The sequence below is a fragment of the Diadema antillarum genome, unplaced genomic scaffold (genome assembly GCF_040938485.1).
Source record: "Diadema antillarum isolate AM-2024a unplaced genomic scaffold, OU_Dant_1.0 seq00000935_RagTag, whole genome shotgun sequence".
NCBI lineage: Eukaryota > Metazoa > Echinodermata > Echinoidea > Diadematoida > Diadematidae > Diadema > Diadema antillarum.
In genome coordinates this window covers 212,777-232,721 of record NW_027271786.1, presented here as the reverse complement: position 1 = coordinate 232,721, position 19,945 = coordinate 212,777, and the positions used below count along the sequence as shown (strand labels likewise).

Below are 19,945 nucleotides of genomic sequence, written 5' to 3'. Positions count from 1 at the left end.
ACTGGCATAAAATTAGAAATTATTATCATCCCCTTTTTCGCAGAAAAGTCAATGACTCAATAACAACTTCAGCCTAGGAGATGATGTATGTATACATAATGTAAAGCTCATTTGTTTTATGCCAGTGTAGTATTCTAATGATTAGTACCAAGATATAATCAGTCCATTTGCAAAATTCTTTAAAATGAAGACACAACAAAATATACCAAATTATATACAATACACTTGTAGAGGTTGTGTATTTGTGTTGATTTGCATGTGGATGAATACATGCATGCTACTACTGCTCATGTCAGCTGTTTACTACATATCAATGCACACGGTTTTTGTACATACTACTGTACATACCACAAACTTTTCCATCAGAATGCTGACTTTCTTGTTCACAATTTTAATGGTTCTTGATTTCAATAATAGAGAGTGATGTGACTTCATTTCATTGGCGAGGCTAGAGTGTAAAAAATTAGGTATTATCTCAAATGGAAAACCAATGTGCAACTTTCAAGGCATCTGTGGTGAGGGTTCACATTTCTCCGAATTGACTCTTAAGTGATTCAAAACATTGTGATAGTGACACTTGACAATTTTACACCCATATTTAACCCATATTCTATTTTATTTTTTATTTTTTCCTGGGGGGGGGGGGGTTACAACTACTTAAAATATCCCTCCAAAAGGTTCAAGTTTTGCATGAGAGATTTGGCATAGTTTACTTTACCTTTTTATTTCAAAATTCATAATTTTTAGTAGTTCATAATAGATAACCATGAAGGGTTGTAGAATGCTGCAAACTCAAAAAGTGTCACTGTTTACACAGTAATGCAAGTAATGTTATGCCACCTGGATGCTGTGTTACAGGGCAGCTCCTTGAATTCCATTTTGGGGCAATGTGTTAAGGGGGATGACTGGTAGGAGTTTGAGCATGAGTACATTGTAGGTTGATGGAATTTATAGGCATAAGTTTGAATTAGCACTTTGGTTTGATTGTAGGTAAACCTGTGTGGTATACAGACCTGTAGGTAAAGCTATATACTCAACTCCTGTTTGTTCTAAATGGATTTTTTAATGTTTCATTTAGGTGCCTCAACACCACTTCACTTTCGACCAGTACATCCCAACAGCCAACATGCCTTGCCACACCACCAAAAACCCTGCATCATCCTCAACTGTGGTGGCACCAACACCTCAGCAAGCCCTGCACAATGATTCCAACTCTGACTCCAGCTACCAAATCCAAGACCTCTCCAACTCCACACAGAGTCGATCCAATGCATCCAGCAACAATATGAACATGGCTAATAGGAGTGTGGCGGGTGGATGCAGCAGCTCCAGTGTTTTGCCAGACCCACACCAGGCCTCTCAGAGCAACACTATAAAGAAGAAGACCACCAGTTCAGCCCCACGTCAGAAACCAAAGAAACCAGGCTTGCCAGAACCAGTAGTACAGGTTGTTGAGCCACAAGTGCAGCCAAGGAAACCCAAATCACCTCTCCCCATTATCGCCACCAAGTCTTGCCAAACTGAACCCATGTTTGAGGACCTGAGACCAACATCGTCACCCCAATCTGCCCCACCTGACCTCCCAGATGGGTTGCGATACGTAGACGCATCTCAAGACGGGAAGGGCGTGTCGGGAGTGGTGGCGACCAGGGTCATTGAGGCGGGACGGGAGTTTGGCCCATTCACTGGGGAGTTTGTGAAGGAAAGTCTTGGATGCTATAACCCTACTACGTGGGAGGTAAGTTCGTTACTGGCAGTGTTCATCAAGCTGTTGATACAGTAGTGTACTGAACTTCACATTTTGTGTGTAAGATACATCAGTATGCCTTGTTTCATCAGCAAGCTGCTCGTGGGATCAGCCTTGAAAGGCCAGTGGCCTACTGCTGATTTCCTCCACCATTTATTTTAATTGTTATGTCAGTCTTGAACACCTACTTTTTGACTTTTAACTGCGATTATGTACTTATCCAAAATAAGTTTTGGTTTGTATGTATGTGTTAGAACTGATTGATTGTATATTTATATGTTTTTACCTGAACTTGTGGAAATAAACTAAACTGAAACTGAAACTGAAACTGAAACCGAAGTTTTGGTAGACATATACTCCAATGACAAATTGCATGGTACTTTGTACCCCTTGAACAATAATGGCTTGAAATGTGCAGTCTTGTTAATTAGGCATTTTAAAGTCCAAAACATTATGTTGTGATTCTGTACTTAAGCAAATCAAAACTATGAAGGTTTGTCAACTTTGTCACAATCCTTGTATGTACATGTCGGATGTACATATTTTATCACTTCACAGATGTGTAATTCCCTTCCACATGGAATAATTTAAATAGATATGGCTGGTTATGCATCCTCACATTGTTTTTGCTGCTGTAGAAGTTTCTAAGAAAACTGTTTTTTCTCTCTTGTTGAGAGATTCGTCAAGTATTTTTAAGCACTTTATAGTTTTGTAATCTCTTTTACTTGTCTTGTGCATCAGAGAATACAAAGACGCTATAACCTTCAGAAACATTCATATAGCCAGGTTCTAGACAGCATGTGATTCATGATATTTGAATGCTGTACCCTTCTGTATGTCACCAGTAAAGAGTGATGAATTTTATTGGTACAGCGTATTAAATGCATTCAACAGGTATGCGTCCGAGGCCACACTTGGTTCTACCTTGACGGGGCGTGTGACCCCAACAACTGGATGCGCCATGTGCAGACAGCCAGGAAAGGAAGTGAACAGAATGTGGAGGCCTTCCAGTTCTACGGGGACATCTTCTTTCGCACAACAAAGAGTGTGGAGGCTGGAACCCAGCTGAGGGTCTTCTACAGCAAAGACTACCTCAAGCATGTTGGATTCAAGACAGCACTCGATGACCTATGTTACAAGAAAGGTGCATTTCAATACCAATCACTGACAAACCACTCACCTATATAATGCTTCACTGGGGGTTTTGGACCTGACATCAAGTCACATTTTTGAGACTTCAAGCAAACCTTATTTCGCATCTTAGAATCCTGACACATGGGAATATAAGACACATGCTTCTTAAAAGCCAGTCACCATATCCAGATAAAGATGAAAAAGCCAGACATAGTTCTCAGAGGGGCTTAAAATTCATCTTTCATCATTTGGAATTAGCTTCAAATACACTAAAAGGATGTACTTATGTATTCCTTGTGTATGGTGAAAAAAAAAAAAAAAACAGTGGGAGAGGGGGTCTTAGCCCGCCCCCCGGTTCTGCTGGCCATGATAGTACACAACTTTTATTCCAAAAGAGCCTTCCCTGTTAACCCTTCATATGCAAGTGTAGCATTGTGGGAAGGTATAACGTACATGTAATATGGTGATCAATCATGCCCTTGCATTTACATTTTCCAACAAGCTACGTGTGATTCTCTGTAGCATGGAAGATTGATGTGGTCGAATTTGTTGATTACCAATAATTGGTAATACTCGAGTACTGATAATAAACTATGAAAAATTACATAGCAACCATAATGGGGTAGGCCTATGCGCACTGAGATTGTGGACTTCCCGCAAGCCTTTTCCGCTCTTGATATAATTTGTATTTCACATTTTCATCGTTACCCAATGGAAATTTATGTTATAACAACATTATTTCACATATTTCTTAGGCATACGATGTGTACATCTACATTTTAGAGCAATAATAAACAGCTCAGCTGGCATTTGAGGACTACATTTTGGCTGTAACGGTTGTGGGCCAGGTTACGTGTGTAGTGCTTGGATACAGAAATGACAATCATTTCTTAGTGCAAGGTGAATTTGGAACTGTGAGATAAATGAAGATCCTACATTGTATGAGAGTATTGTTATGGTATGGTGACATCCTTGTGCAAAAGTGTGCAAGGGTATCGTGTAGCTAATGTCATAGGTGAGCAGACAACCAGTTTAGTAGTAATCTCTCAAGATGGTGAAGAAAATCTGGTTCTGTTTTCACTCATGAGGTCAGCTGTGTCTGCAGAGACGATTGTCAAAGAGGTCTTCATGAACAAAATACAATCACTTCATTTCAAGAAATAAATAAAGTGTACATAAATATGAAAGCATGTTAGAAAAAGGGAAAACTGGTGAGAACAAGACATTTCAATATGGGATGCAAACATTTATATCCTTTGAAAGATGTTTTATACAATCAACTTCGGATACCTCGAAGTCGTCGGGACTGAAGAAAATGGTTCGAGGTACGCGATATTCGAGGTACGCGTACGTACACTGTACGTCGAATTTTCTTCGACTTATCCGACGTTTATCGATGTTCAACATGGTATCTGTTATAGTGCCTACCGATTGTTTGTATGCTTGTCAAATGGAATTTTTATATGAATGAATTGAATGAAAATCGGAATGTAAATCAAAATTTCAGAAATGAAGATTTTGGTGGCCCTATCGCGCCACCAAAAAAAAGTTGGATGTTTGCCTTTACTTTTGAAAATGAACAGCGGTAACAATTGGCTCCGTAAGATACTAAAATAAATGTCGGATGTTTGCTCATACTTTTGGAAATGAAAAACGATAAGACTCAGCTCCGCATGGTGCTAAAACTGATGAATAAAGATAAGATAAATGATAAAGATAAATGAATAAGGATAATATTCGGCTCCGGAAGACGCTGACATAAATGTCGAATATTTGCTTTGACGTTTGGAAATGAAAAACAATATTCAACTCGTACGATGGTTATTGGATAAGTATCGGATGTTTCTGTATACTTTCGAAAGGAAATAGCAATAACATTTGACTCCGGAAGATGCTAAAATAAATGTCAGATGATCGCTTTTATGTTCGGAAGTTGCAGTAATATTCTGCTCCATACGATGCTAAAATAACTGATGTTTGCTTTTAAATTTCGAAATGAATAACAGTAACATTCAGCTGCGTTCAATGGTAAAATTAATGTTTGATGTTTGCTTTGACGTTCGGAAATGAGTAACAATAACATTCAACTCCTTATACAATGATAAAATAAATGCTGGATGTTTGCTTTTACGTTCGAAAATAAATGGCAATAACATTCAGCTCCGGAAGATGCTAAAATACATCTCGAATGATTGCTTTTACGTTTGGCATGTTTGGAAGTGAATAGCAGTAACATTCTGCCCCATATGATGCAAAAAAAAAATGGATATTTGCTATTACATTTCGAAATGAATAACAGTAACATTCAGCTACGTTTGATGGTAAAATAAACGTCTGATGTCAGCTTCGATGTTCAAAAATAAAAAACAGTAACATTCGGCTCCGTTAGATGATAGAATAATTGTCAGATGATTCATTTCACTTTCGGAAGAGGACAGCAGCAACATTCGGCTCTGTACGATGATAAAATAAATGTTGTATGTTTGAAATGAATAACGGTAATATTCTGCTTCGTACGATGCAAAAATAAATGACAGATTGTTGCTTTTACATTTGGAAATGATTAACGGTATTAATCCGCTCAGTTAGATGCTGAAACAAATAGCGGATGTTTGCTTTCACGTTTGGAAATGGATAAGGATAGCATTCAGCTCCGTAAGATGCTAAAATGAATGTTAGTTGTTTGCTTTTACATTTGAAAATGATTAACGGTAATATTCGGCTCTGTAAGGTGCTAACAGACTAATAAATGTTGGATGATTGCTTTTACAATAAGAAATGAATAACGGTAACTTTCGACTCTACAATGCTAAAACAAATGTCGGATGCTAACAAATGTCGGCAAATGCTCCCACTTTTTCATTTCAAACGTAAGTTTTGACCTCCTAAGTATATAGGCATCAACTTTTATAATAATCTATACGCCTATTTGCTAAATCTTAAAACAAAACATCTAGATGATTGGATTTTCTATTCATTTGTTTTAGACATGGGCATCTGTATCACTTTAATAATGATTAATATTCGTTTTTCTATGTTTTGTAGGACCGATTTTGTTTTTCTTATGTTTTTCTCCATTTTTGTGTGTGTGTGTGTGTGTTGCCAGATTTTAATTTCGTGTAAATTCGACCACCAAAAAATAAAAATCAGTGATACTGGTGGCCCGATAAGTTAGTGTGGAGCCCTGTCTATTCTATTCTTTATTATGCTCGGCCTATACTTCCACATCATATTCCACAATATTTTCATAATCGCATTGCTGAAAAAAAAAATTCAGTGCTTGCGTTCTCGGGGAAGAATAAATGAAGCATACTTCGTGAAAGGCAAAAATAAAAGTTAAAAAAGGCACTACACAGGAGATTGATGTTTGGACAGTGGACCGTGATTACTGCCAAAGATATATCTGTCAACACCTATACGCAGGTGCGACACGACGGTTAAGAAATCTATGCGCACGGTATGACTATCATGATCAAGAATTAAAACACAGTGGTTAAAGAAAAGAAGATGATGGGGCAGAGCGTAGTGCTATCGTAAGCACTCCATTGCTTGGCATGGGGGCTATGTGCATACCGTGTACGTATGTAGGTAGGTGTTGGGATTTTTCTTGTCAGCTGTGTACCGGGTATTTCTTTGGGCGCGCGATTGTTCTGGTCGGGAATATTTACAGTCGAGTGTGAAAAGATTTGTGACATGTCTTCTTCACTGTCCACGCGCGCTTTATTGGAGATGCTGAGTGATGTTGCAATTTCGATTCGAGCTACATGCCGGGAAAAACAATAAGTTAATTAAGATCGGGACAGTAGATTTCACTTCGAGGTATTCCGAACTTCGAGTTATTTTCTTCGAGCTACGCGAATTTTAATACACGGAAACTCCATAGGAACAATCGGGACTTTCATTTTGCCCCCGAGGTAAGTGATATTCGGCTTATCCGACGTCGAGGTGTCCGAAGTTGACTGTAGTTTTAAAGAATAATGATAGGTTACAACAACAAGTACTTATGTCAAGTTACCAAAAATCAGTTTTACTGTTAACTTTTGTTTCTGTTTCTTCTTCTTTCCTACTCAGACAGCCACATCTTTGAGTGTGACCGCTGCGCGTGTCGTTACACCAATCCCAAGAGCTTGCTGAGGCATAATTTGTTTGAGCATGAACGAGAAAACACCTCCAAAGGGCCAAATAAAGAGATCCTGCAGCAAGTACTGGAACCAAAGGACATTTCACAGACACAGAATCTTGCTGACAAATATGCACATCTTTTAAACATGAGGGAGTTTGAGGCCAGAAAGTCAAGGGAGCAAAGAGAGGAAAGAGCAAAGTCACGAGAGAAAGTAAAAGAAAACAAAAGCAATAGGAACATTATGAAAGTGAAGTTTGTTCCCTTGAAGAAGTCTGCAGGAAGGCACTCTGCCCCCAAAGCTGAAGAGGCCAGTGATGAATTTCAGTGCAAGAAATGTGGTAAGAGTTTTACAACAGAAGGCAGGCTAAGAGAGCACTCGGCTTTCCACCAAGAAATGAATAAACTGAAGCCAATCTGTGATATTTGTGGTCTTGAATGCAAGCACAGCCGAGCACTGAAGCAACATAAGCTATCTCACGACCCAGATTCTTTTCAGTGCCAGTACTGCAAGAAGTACTTCAGACGCAAGGGCTGCCTGGTATACCACCTCCGTCACGACCACGAAGTCTTCGTTGGAGAGAAGTGGATGCGAGGGAATCTTGTGGACCAGATGGCACGGTATGTTGGTCCTGGTGAGCCTGAAGAAGAGCCATTTCACCCGGATCTCCCTACAGACATGCTTGGCAAGCGTATCTTGGTGTCGGGCAAACGCCCCAAAGTCTTCAAGTGCAAGTTCTGCCCCAAGAAGTTCCGCGCCCACCATCTCGTCCTGAAGCATGAAAAGATTGTCCACATAAAAAGTGGGCGCTTCAAGTGTGAGTACTGCTCCAAGGTATTCATGGAAGAGTACCGCTACATGCTTCACCTCCGCAGTCACACCAAGGACCGACCTTTCAAGTGCTCCGAATGCCCACAGTCCTTTGCTTCGGAGAGTGCACTGGCCAACCATCAGCCAGCGCATCGTGGGGAACGGCCATTCAAGTGTGAGGTCTGTGGCAAGGCATTCCGTACTAGGAAGTATGCCACCACACACAAGCGTCGCCAGCACACAGAACCCTCTGTCCTGTGGCAGTGCAGCTTCTGTGACAAGACCTTCAAGGACAAGACGGGGCTTGTGCGCCACGAGCGCTGCCACAAAGGGATCAGACCACATGTTTGCTTGACCTGTGGCAAGGCCTTCGGCACCAAGTACACACTGCAGTCCCACATGCATGTCCACACAGGGGAGAAACCTTTCAAATGCAATGTTTGTGGACAGAGGTTTGGGCTGAACCATCACCTGACTACTCACATGATTCGCCACCAGAAGTCCAAGCCAGCAGACCTGGTCATCGCTGTCATGCAGCGGGATGCCACTTCAGTATCCACTAGTGGAGGAAACTCTGAGGACAGCAACCAGGATAAGCAACTTCAAAGCAATCAGTGAAATTGGTTACAAATCTTCCAACTATGACATGAATTTTGGCAATGAAGATTTGACCACTCAATATTCTAAATCAACTGATTTTATTTTCTTCCTTTAGAACAGGTGAGATGGTGCTATTACACATTAACAGACCTAGACCCTATGTCGAATTGTTGGTGAAAGTCTGCAGCTCGAGCACAAATTTCGCACTTCATGGCATAATTATTTTTTTTAGAGAAATATATATGTGTAATTACATTTGGTGAAATAAATATTCAGTCAATAGATATCCATGTTAGGTATTTGTGTTGAACAATGTAATGAATAATCATTATGCTATAATCCAACAAATTTAAGAGCAATGTCATCAATTTCTTCTAATTTGTTTTCTTTATTATGCTGGCCCCTGTATTTGTTTGCATTAACTCGAAAGGTAATGAACAAGATAACAATAAATTATATTTTTTGAAAAAAAAAAACACAAAAAAAGAACTAAAGAAGATCTGTCAATGAATAAGATTGTGGATGTTTGGATTTGTGCACAAAGAGCACTACTTCCTGTATCTGTCGAATACAACATCATATGTGACCCTGCATCACAAAACAAACAGAAAGTCGCCAGACATGAAATTTTAGTTAAGTGCATATTCAAAAAGAGCAGACTTTAAGCTTTAAAATGATATATACCTCAAATCAAATGGACTCTCCTAACGTATCTAATATTGGAAAGAAAGTACACACTCGGGAAAAGTGTGAACTGAAAAAAGAGTCTCTGAAGGGCAGTGTCTATTCAAGCGCTTTAATCTTTACCAAGCCGTGCTGGCTGTGCGATGAATGGGACAAGAAAACATGTAAACCACAGGACTAACAACAATGAAGGGATTATCAGATTAAACTGAAATTGAGCATGCCTTATTAACACATTCTATCCATAATTAATGCCAACTTTCAAAGCAGTAGCATTATCCTTTCAAAATTTATTAGAGTTGAAAGTGAAGAGTGTGTACAAGGTTTTTAATAAATGAAAAGGGGACTCTAAAGACACTTCTAATCACACTATTCTACCAAAAAATGTCCGAGATAAACTGCTAAAAAAACACACTTTCCTGCCCGTTTAATGATCCCAAATTTTAGCATGATGTAGAAGAAGATTTGCTTTTTCAGAAAATATGAAAAAGTCAAGATCGGTTAGGTTGACCCATTTCAACTATTTTCAGTCCTCACACAAAATTAGTGTGTGCGACTTTTTGTTCGTTTTGTGATGAACGGTCACATATTTAAACTGCTAGAGAGAAATTTGTAAGCTACTGGTGCACATTCCATGTCAATGAGACAGATATTGATAAAACAAGGGACTATCCAGATGTTCCTGCACAAATTCAAATTGACATTACAGGATTAGTTTTCTACATTCTGTCCTATAATCCACACTCAGTTGATGTGCATTTTGCTCATTCTTAACCCTTTCTGTGGCCTGGGCATGAAGACATGATGTACTTGTACAACAGCTATGGGGTACTCTTTGCATAGTGGCATTTGAAGCACAAAAATGATTGAAATGAGGGCCAATGATGGGTACAAAAATAATTACAGTCGACCTTGCTTACAGTTAAAAGTCAACCTCACATACGTGTTAGTCAAATAATCGCCTAAGTCAAAGGTCCTTTCAAGTCCTCTTCATATTCTGTTGATTTTAATCCCTCATAAGTCAAATTTTCTCTAAGTCAAAGCTGTGTCTGTGGTCCAAATACTTGTATAAGGTTGACTGTTAATAATGACCGTTGATGTTACTATATTCTCCATGCACCCATAAACAGAATGAGAAAGAGATGGGGTTGGGAGGAGAAGGGGTGATATTTCATGTCTTTTGCCTGCCTTTGCCAACATTGACATTCAAAATAATTCACTGCTTGGTTAATGTGGCCACATTCTGAGCTACATGTGTATTTATTTTCTTATGAATGTACTGCCAGTATTCACTTTTTATAGACCTATTCACAATGCTGTATGAGGTACACAGCTATAGACAACCAGAATTTTCTCTCCTGTGCTGTTGCTTCCAGTTGAGACACATCTTACTTTCGTCTGCTACGAGGCATTTTGCAAGGTGTCTTTGGTTAAACTCTTTGTCTCTTCCATACAGGATTCCATGTTAAGTCTGTCTAGTGGTACTTTATACAGTGCACTCTTGTTATAGTGAACACAATTATAAATTCTCGTTAAAACAAACTGAATATTCAGGTCCCAAAATTATCATGTAGAGTACATATCTGTTGTAAAGTTTACTGTTTAGCAATAACAAAATTTCGATGTATCGAAAGAAAACCACCAGTCCCGGAAACTTTGTTATAACAGGAGTGCACTGTACTAGATGCAGGTCTAAGTTTATGTATGCCCTGCCCATCCCAATCCAGCTCTTCCAGTGTAATTTTATACATTGCGCATACTGTGTTTAAAGTAACCCAGCCCTAAAAGAGTGGTACCAGAGAATGTTTTACTGGTGACTACAGAGATGTTGATGAAATATAATTTGAAAACAAATGCCTCTCAGCTGTGACTGGCTTCTAAAAATCTGTTTGTATATGTCTAGCAAACTTTTGCAGCCAAAACCATGCCACACTGCCATGAAGTATTGACTGAACGTATTCTATGAATACCGATACCATTTCTACCATATGCTTGCCTGATCTTTTATTTGATAACAAGGGAACTCTGCCACTTTGCATATCACTAATAACAATACTGCTAATGATTAAAATGAATTATTGCCAGAATGAATAGTAGTGATGATGTTAATGAGGGTGGATGATGATGAGGATAGAGTTAATATTGATGATAATAGCCATCATTCTGAACATCATCCATCTTTTAAATGATGTAGTAATTGTGGTATTGTCGTGGCCTGGAATCAAGACTACTGTGAGACAAATCAATAAAGTTTGTTGTTTGTATGACACGTGTACAATGTACTTGTTCAAACCGTGTTAAAATGATGTGAATTTTCTGTTTGCCATGATCTTATTTTTTGGAGTTACAAACTAGTCATTTACTTGCCGTTATTGTTTTGAATTTACCGAATATATTCAAATGAATTGACATTTAAATACGTATATTTCAGTTGAAGTTACACCCACAAAAAAAAGAAAAAAATCTCTGAAAATACATACAGTAATTTCTTTCCATTCTCAGTAGATAAACTATATACAGTACATGAAGAATGTATTTACAAAGAAATTGTGCACCATTTGCGATAATATTCTTTTGTTAGTAGGCCTACATATATTGTAAGTAGGCCTATGTCAAGGGCAGTAGACTAGCTGCATTGTACATTTTAGGTCTGAATTTATGTGCCAGTATATAGACAATACAATTTGTATGTAACATACGTGTAGGTAGTAGATGCATATTGTATTCTGATACAGCTCAAGTGTTCAGCTAGCTTTAAAGCCAAATACTGTAACCGTTACATGTACATGTTCGTGCTGTCAATGTATTCACATTTAATAAATGGACCAATGTCAACTACAAGTCATACCCTGTGCCTTCATTATTGTGTATACAATGTGTGTCTGTTTCTGTGTGCATCTGTCTGTATGCTTCTGCCCCCAAGTATCGCTGGAGGCATTATGTTTGCCTGTCGTAATTGTTGTTTCCATGTACATGTTTCTGTTCACATTACTATGCACGGACATTTTGTGAGCCAGTAAAGGTACAGCAATAGCCAGTCTACAACTCTCACAGCATACGAACATACAATACAATGTACATGTACATGTACTATGCATGTTCATAATATGCCAGCAATTTGAATGGTGTATTCTCTTGTAATCCAGCTGAAGGCACTACATGACATGTGCACTTGTGTGCCCTGCTTTGTTTGTTTTTTTTTTTCTCTCTCTCTCTACGATGTACATAATATACGTGTGTATATTATATACATATTATATATATTATGTACATTATATATATATATATATATATATATATATATATATATATATATATATTGTATATATTACACATCTCATTTTTGTTTCCATTCTCCTACTGTGTGTGTGTGTGTGTGTGTGTGTTTGTGTGTCCACTGTGTATACACACTCGGGGAAACACTGCTAAAGTGAGTTCATCTCCTTCCTTCACCTTTAAATGCAGTGTTCTTTAGTAGTCCAGTACAGTAGTTAGCTGGTCTCTTTTCAATTTTACAGTGCACTCCCATTATAGCAAAGATGGTTATAACAAAATTCCGGATACAACAAAGTAAAAATTCAGGCCGCAACATTATCCATTCTGTGGTTTTTATTGTTATTGTTCATTTGTTTTGTTATGACGAAATTTTGATATAACGAAAAGAAACTGCCAACATTTGTTATAATGGGAGTCCACTGTACAATGTGGTACCTGCCATAACGATGTAAAAAAAAAAAGAAAAAAAAATGGTTGTCCCAGCGACCCCATAATAGGGTTTCTGTGTATTGTCTTTTTTGGTATCTTTTGTATTTGTTCCCTCTGGATTTCTCTCTGTAATCTATAATTTTGAATGAAGACATAATGGCTCTTAATCACAGATCACACTCTCACACTGCATGCAGCTGAACTTGCTAACAAGAAATTACATGTAATTTCTTATTCTGTTGAAAAGGAAATGGCTACAAGCAAAATATTTTCGTCATCCCAGTTTTGTATCTCTTTTTTCTTTACCTTGGCAGTCATACTTTGGGAACTCAAATAATGTCTGAGCTCTGCCTTACCACGAATGGTATCATCTGTGACTCATGCCCTCCAATTCCTTACATCTTTCAATTGAATATAATGTGTTGTTACTGTATCAGAAGTAATACATGTGCAATAGTTATTTCATACATCTAATGGGTGAAGCTGATGGAAAATAAATAATTTCTATGTTTGCAGAGGCAAACCCTGTTATAAGGAACACAGATACATGTACATAATGTTAACACTAAAGGATATTTTGTTGAAATGAGAGGACTTGTCTAGTAAAATTGTCATTAATTCCCTTACTTACTTTGTCTGTTATAACGAGAACATTCTGGGGGTTCATGCTGCCTCACTAAAACAATGTTTGTCTGTTCATGTACATGAATTTTCATCAAAATGCAATGGGCCATTTGAAGAGAAAGCAGTCTCTAAGTTAAAACAATGACAATGTAAAGCATTTGATTTTAAGTACGTCTAGGAAAATGGCATATGAACTTTTGCCTCGGTCTGAAGTCATTTGCAGAATACAATTAAAATTCCCCCCTGCCCTTAAATAGTAACAACTGAAATGAGTGCTGGCCAGTTAGGTTAATGGAGTTGCTGCCAAGGTGATGACACTTATTGTATTGAGCTGCAATTACTTGTACTACTATGTACTACATCTGTAAAATATGACTCGGATGAGTGGTCATAATAGCCATTTAGCTTTTCTCTCTGCAAACACCACACTTGGCACTCTTGCAAACACCACACTCATGCACTGACTGCAAAGTGAGATACACAAGACCGGCTGGACTCTCATTTGTTGACTTAACTTTTCTAATTGTTGGTTACTTCCAAACACGTCTAAAAAGAAAGAAAAAAAAAATCTCCGTGAATAACAGAACATGAGTTTTCAAAAGTTTTGACTGGTGCATCAATCTTCCTTCGGGTACAGTCACATACTGTATACCATGATTGGAGGTTTCTTTACTAGGGACTGTCCTGCATTATGCAATTGACTACCTCCTTGAAATGTTGGCACATCGTATAAAGTGACATACAACTGCTAAACATTTACTAAGTGCATAGGGCACAGAAGAGGTAGTTTACCATTTCCCAAGGTCATCCATTCTACTCTGAACAGTGTACAATTCCACTCAATCCTATGGTGAACATGGGAGTTTGAGCCTTAAAAACTGACACTTTCTTCAATCTTTACAGATAAATGCAATGGAACAAGACCAGATTGTGCTAGTTTACCGTTACCTGACCATATTAAATCTGATGTTACAATAAAAGAGAAGGTGAAGGGGAACAGAAGTGTCTTCATGATAAATTTTACTCTAACACAGGACACAGTTTAAACGATACAGCAACCCATTTCATTGACTTATTGATACAACATATACAGCAGCCTACTGTGTACATAAACAAACAGTAACAGTCATTTGCAAATAGTGCACACAGGGTGAACCTGGATGAAACTAGAAAAAATTGCTTGGACATTTCTGTACTTTTCTTTGGGGAAAGAGATCACTTCAAAAGGTCGTGGATATGAAAGTCCTGCAGTGCACAAGGGATTTTAAAAAGTCCTCAGGTTCTTCACAGGTCAGCTTTTGCGCCTTATTTCCACATGATTGTACTGTCACTTTCAAACATTTCTGATTACTATATTTTACACACACAAAACACACAATTTTGAACTTTGAATTGGGGAGCAGACTTACTGAAATATATTTTACCATTATTGATGTACTTAATCACACTCATGGAAGATGAATAATAAAATTGCATAGTGACATACCCTAAAATGATGTGGGAAATGTCTCATGATTGCTACAAAACAAGAACTTTTTTCAAGTTCCTGCTTGCCTAATTGACATGATTGAAAATCTGGAGAGCATCCAGTTTTTAATTTCATCCACTTTCTCCATTTTTATTTCAAGTTAATCTTTAAAGGTAGAATGACGCAGTGAAAAAACTCATACAATTCGTACAATCAGACTATACTTCCCAATTCTCACGGAATAAATATGAGGGCTGCAAAATATACTGGGTACTTCTGATGTCTTAAAGCTCTATGTATTTGCAGAGCTTCAAGTTATTAGTAATATGGAAATACATGCCTCTTCATAATATGTGTACTTAAAATTTTGTCCCCTGAGAAAATTTTTACCTGAAAAAAAAAAAAAAAAAAAAAAAAATCTGAGCAATACTGCATTGCATGCTTGATTCTACTGGGACAGCATGTTTATTAGCAATGTTGTCGATATTGCTACACACATAAACACGTTCTCCAAAAGGGTAATGTTATCTATCAAACTAACTTTACAAAGGTATACCAGGTACACACCACAATTCAACTCTATGACAACTTTCATATCTTGCATGCAACCATATTCATACCTTTCAATTATCTTACATGGAAACTTCTGTTAACAACAAGGTTACACTAATGAACACACCAAATAATCTAAAAATCTGTCTTCAAAACACAATTCTCGGAATTACCACCTTACCCCTCAAAAGAACTGAAATTTCACATAATCACAAGGAATCCGGAACCCCAATTCCCTCCACATTCAGCCATATGTGACTTGTTTTCAAATCTCTGTATTCTGAGTGAGAGATTCAAAGCAGGGAATGTTGAAAGAGTTTTTGCATTTTGATTGCTTCATTCTTTTTGTCTTTGTGATATCTTTCTTTCATCACAAATTCATGATAAAATTTGGCCAAACAATCCTCTTGAAGACAAACAAATTACTGTAGTAAGTTGCATCACACTGCAGTCATCACTTTGCTGCTTCACCAGCCTTGTCGATAAATGTTGCCAGCTGGACGTCATTGTCGGACAGGCCACCACAATCGTGAGTGCTCAAGGTGATGTCCACACGATTATATACATTGAACCACTCTGGGTGGTGGTTCATAGTCTCTGCCTTTAGTGCTACACGCGTCATGAATCCAAATGCCTGAGGAAAAAAAGAAATCAAGATTTTAGTTCACATTGTATGTGCATACATATATGAAAAACTAATTTGTGCAATTATAGGTATGCCAATGAAGAGTTTTCTATACATTTTCCTAACTATCAAAAAACAATTCAAGGATCATCACCATGTAAACAGTGGTCCAGTTATTATACTTTGTTCAATTCTGCTAGACAAAAGAACATTAGGAAGTACAGTTGCATTGTTACATAACAATACAACCAAAAATGTTTGCATGTATTTTAATTTTCGAATTCCATGAGCAAAGAAGTGCAAGATTAAAATGCACAGGAAAGTTCGTGTATACACCTTCTGCATTGAATGCCAGTGGCAATTTGCAAAAATTTCATGCCACAAAAAAGGCCATCTTCTCCAATTCGCACAAATTTTCTTGCCTACAATGTACTGATTTGAGTGTTACGACGTAGCATCTTTCAATAGCATCATTCGTTTCTCATGTAACCTAATAAATAAAAAGGAAAAATCAATGAAGTCTCTGTGATGCAGGGGAATGCCGGTACATGTAGAGAAGAAGAAATCGCTTTGCTTTGGAGTATGACTTGTGTTATGAGCAGGCCTTCATTGCAAGACTGTTATTGAAGCACTACATTGCTGGGGTACACATGGTATATTTTGTAACATTTCTATTCTCACAAATTCTGTGAGTCGACCTGTACTTGTAAAATTTACAAACAAACAAAAAATATTGTCTTTGTCATCCATAATCATTGTTTCATTTAATACATCCAAGGTGGGATATTGCAAATTTTGAGCTTCTAAAGTGGATATACACTTTGTAGCTGTACAACTCACAAAATTGTGTAAATATATGGCATAAATACAACACTTTCTTTGAATCCTTAAAAAGAGGTACAGCTGTATTTAATTTTCAACATGCATGACACACACACAGGACCAACATGCAGAAAAAGCTGGCAGATTAACAGGGCAGGCAGAGTACAAGTACATTAATATTTCTAAATTCACAAAAATGGCACTAATAAAAAGAAGAACACTCATTTCTCCTCTACAAAATGCTTGAGAGACTGCCAAAAATAGTTTTTTTCTTTCTCTTAATCTCATCATTTCATGTGAGGCATGTACTACAATCTCAGAGGAATCTAATGAACTCTCACTAAGTGAGTACTGTTTTAGAAGAAAATTAGTGCAAGGTTAAGACAAAGCAAATGGTATATTGTGGTGAGCTATGACACAGAGAAGAGTGCATTGTTATTTAAGAGCAGGGATTAAAAAAAGGAAATCAATACACGAGCAACATAAAGAAAAGCATGTCGTTAGAGACTGCAAATAACATGATGGTAAGGATAACAAAAAAACAAACAAAAAGAACAAAAAAAAAAACTGGCAGGAGAAAGAACAGAGAGAGAGAGAAAGAGAGGAGACATCTGAAAAAGAACAGCCATACACTGTACTTCAAGGAGAACTCGGCTGAACTCTGCTCTGACTCACCTGATTGAAATTTCCAAACACAAACTGCTTCTGGATGGCATCTCTCCCTTCAACTTCTTTCCATCCAGCCGACAGGAGTCCTGCCAGCTTTTGGCTGCGATCATCACCACTCAGCTTGGCACGCTTCACTTCTGATGCCTTTTGAGGGGTAAATTCGTTCAAGAAGCTCATACATGGACTAAAGTCACCACACACATGTAGATGAAAGTCACTCTTAATCATAAAGATAACGGAAGTCAAACAGCATAACACGCAATACACAGTAGCCAACATACTGTACAGTACACACATGTACATACCAGTGTGTCAGACCTACTACCGTACTCATTAACCATTTTTTAAAATTAAATACCTTTATATCTCAGAAAGTATCCCTCAGATTCACCTTAGTTTCATTCCCCTTGAGACAAAAAATACTACAGATTCCTATCCCAGGCTCAGATTGTCGACTCATAGTCGTACCGTACAGTGGGCAAAATTTCTGGCAACAAATGCAAGTGACATTTCTCACTGAACACTGGTGCAAGCTCATCATTTTAATTGACCACCCGTTTTCCCATTGAAAAGCATGTAGGCCTACACTGTAAATTGAATGAATGGGCAAACACGTGTTAACAATAATTAGGCCTACACGTATTACTATTAAAAATGAGGATTTCTTCTTCTTCTTCTTTTTCAATTCTTTTTTCCTCCTGTTTCCTCACCTCAGTTAGTTAGAGCTCTACCTAGATTTGCTGTATCGAGATCTAAATTTAAATTGAAAGTTTGAATGTTCCAGCGTATACGCCCCGTCCCGCGCGTACTTTTGATTTTATACGCGAGAAAGCCATTGCGCAAGGGTGGTCGATCTAAACATAGGTGGTCGATGAGTAGTAGACTTACAATTTGTACTATACTACACTGTAGTACTACAATTGTACTGCATGATTAGGTACCTGGTAAGTCTACATCAAATTATGAATACGAGTTTGCTATACAACACATATCTCAACGAATGGGACTGAGCTAACGAGATTCTCATTATAATTATTTCAACCAGCAGTAAACACCTTTAAAATACCATATTGCGGTATACATGTGACTTCTGAGGAGTTCAGCAGTAAGGTATAAATCAAATGATAGCAACATGTACTCACCATCCTTGACAAATACCTCACGAAGCGCATTTACTCTGAGAGCCAGGATCAAGATAGCACGGCACAGACTTCGATAGCTACGTACCCACGCCACGCGCACTTTTGCGTCGCGTCGCGTCTACGTCTCGTCGCGTCGCGTCGTGCGCAGTGATCGCATTCGTGAGATCGTAGAGATGAAGGTCAGTGATCGCAGTACTCTGTCAGACGTGTGTTAAAATTCAAAATACAAAAAAAAAAAAAAAAAAAAAAAACTGTAAAATAGCTGGGATAAATGAGGTGTTCCATCTTCGGTAACCTGAAAGAGTAAGATATACCCTTTCATTCATCAAATTTTCAAGGGGTTTCTTCAGCTCAAACTCTGTCCAAGGGTCCGCAAAGCCAGATTACAAGTTCATTAATTTTGATACTCAAAAACTCCCATATTTTCCGTACATGCACCCAATCAAATATAGTCCATTCAAATTCCATGAGAAAAGCTTTCACTTCCAACCACAATACTAGTAGAGGAATTCATATATTCACTATCTGCAGCTATCAGTTTTTTTTTCTGTGTGTGTGTGTGTGTGTGTGTGTGCGTGTGTGTGTGTGTGTGTGTGTGTGTGTGTGTGCCAAACTGCCCTTTCCGACTTTTAATTGATTTTTTTCTTCATTTATTTCATTGTAATTTACAGGTGTCATCGAGCCCTAATGGTGGCTTCAGGAAGTTCGCATTCACTATTGTCTGCTATCGCTTGTTTATTTTTGTTTGTTTGTTAACAAACGAATATAGACAAGGATGAAGACACCTAATATCTGTGTGCATTTTTAAAGTTCGTTTTGTTCCTTTTTTATTTATCTTTTTTTTTCATTCTAGAGGACATCCTTAATAACAATAATAATGAGGTAACTAAAACAGGGGAAAATTATATGTAGGCCTTTACAGTGCACCATCTTCCCTATTTCAGGAGTGGAGAATTATAACATTGATTTTTATTTCATTAATTCATGTGGTTTATTGTTACAATAAACCACAACGAGCTGGGATGATTCGCATAATTTATATAATGATACGCTATAGCATTACCTCGTAACTCTGTCATGTAGACTTACACACACGTTTCGGTATGATGGTAATGTATACTTGCATTTTTTACCAAAAAAAAAAACAACTCAAACTTAAGAAAAAAGTATCTTTTAAGCCTATCTGCTGAATGATATTTTGTATGGGTGTGTGTGTGTGTGTGTGTGTGTGTGTGTGTGTTT

General features: G+C 37.8%; 2 protein-coding genes across 2 annotated transcripts; one reads left to right on the top strand and one right to left on the bottom strand.

The window, feature by feature from the left end:
- Window positions 1-1,284: 1,284 nt before the first annotated feature.
- Window positions 1,285-8,620, top strand: LOC139741573 (uncharacterized). The gene is made up of 3 exons (XM_071652156.1): window positions 1,285-1,738; window positions 2,642-2,891; window positions 6,953-8,620. The coding sequence occupies exons 1-3, from the start codon at window positions 1,286-1,288 to the stop codon at window positions 8,428-8,430; spliced, it is 2,181 nt and encodes a 726-aa protein (XP_071508257.1). The 5' UTR covers window position 1,285; the 3' UTR covers window positions 8,431-8,620.
- A 6,882-nt stretch (window positions 8,621-15,502) lies between these two features.
- On the bottom strand, window positions 15,503-18,805 carry LOC139741572 (putative pterin-4-alpha-carbinolamine dehydratase). Its single transcript, XM_071652155.1, has 3 exons — window positions 18,704-18,805; window positions 17,568-17,705; window positions 15,503-16,079 (listed from the first exon to the last, which is right to left on the bottom strand). Exons 1-3 carry the CDS (start codon window positions 18,731-18,733, stop codon window positions 15,900-15,902), a joined length of 348 nt encoding a protein of 115 aa, XP_071508256.1. The 5' UTR covers window positions 18,734-18,805; the 3' UTR covers window positions 15,503-15,899.
- Window positions 18,806-19,945: the final 1,140 nt, after the last annotated feature.

Coding starts and splice junctions, on each gene's coding strand:
- LOC139741572 (XM_071652155.1), bottom strand. CDS start 18,733: ATGCGCTTCGTGAGGTATTTGTCAAGGATG. Junction 17,706..18,703: donor TGAGGTATTTGTCAAGGATG/GTGAGTACATGT, acceptor ACCCCTCAAAAG/GCATCAGAAGTGAAGCGTGC. Junction 16,080..17,567: donor TGTTTGGAAATTTCAATCAG/GTGAGTCAGAGC, acceptor TTTTTTCCTCAG/GCATTTGGATTCATGACGCG.
- LOC139741573 (XM_071652156.1), top strand. CDS start 1,286: ATGAACATGGCTAATAGGAGTGTGGCGGGTGGATGCAGCAGCTCCAGT. Junction 1,739..2,641: donor ATAACCCTACTACGTGGGAG/GTAAGTTCGTTA, acceptor TGCATTCAACAG/GTATGCGTCCGAGGCCACAC. Junction 2,892..6,952: donor TGACCTATGTTACAAGAAAG/GTGCATTTCAAT, acceptor TTTCCTACTCAG/ACAGCCACATCTTTGAGTGT.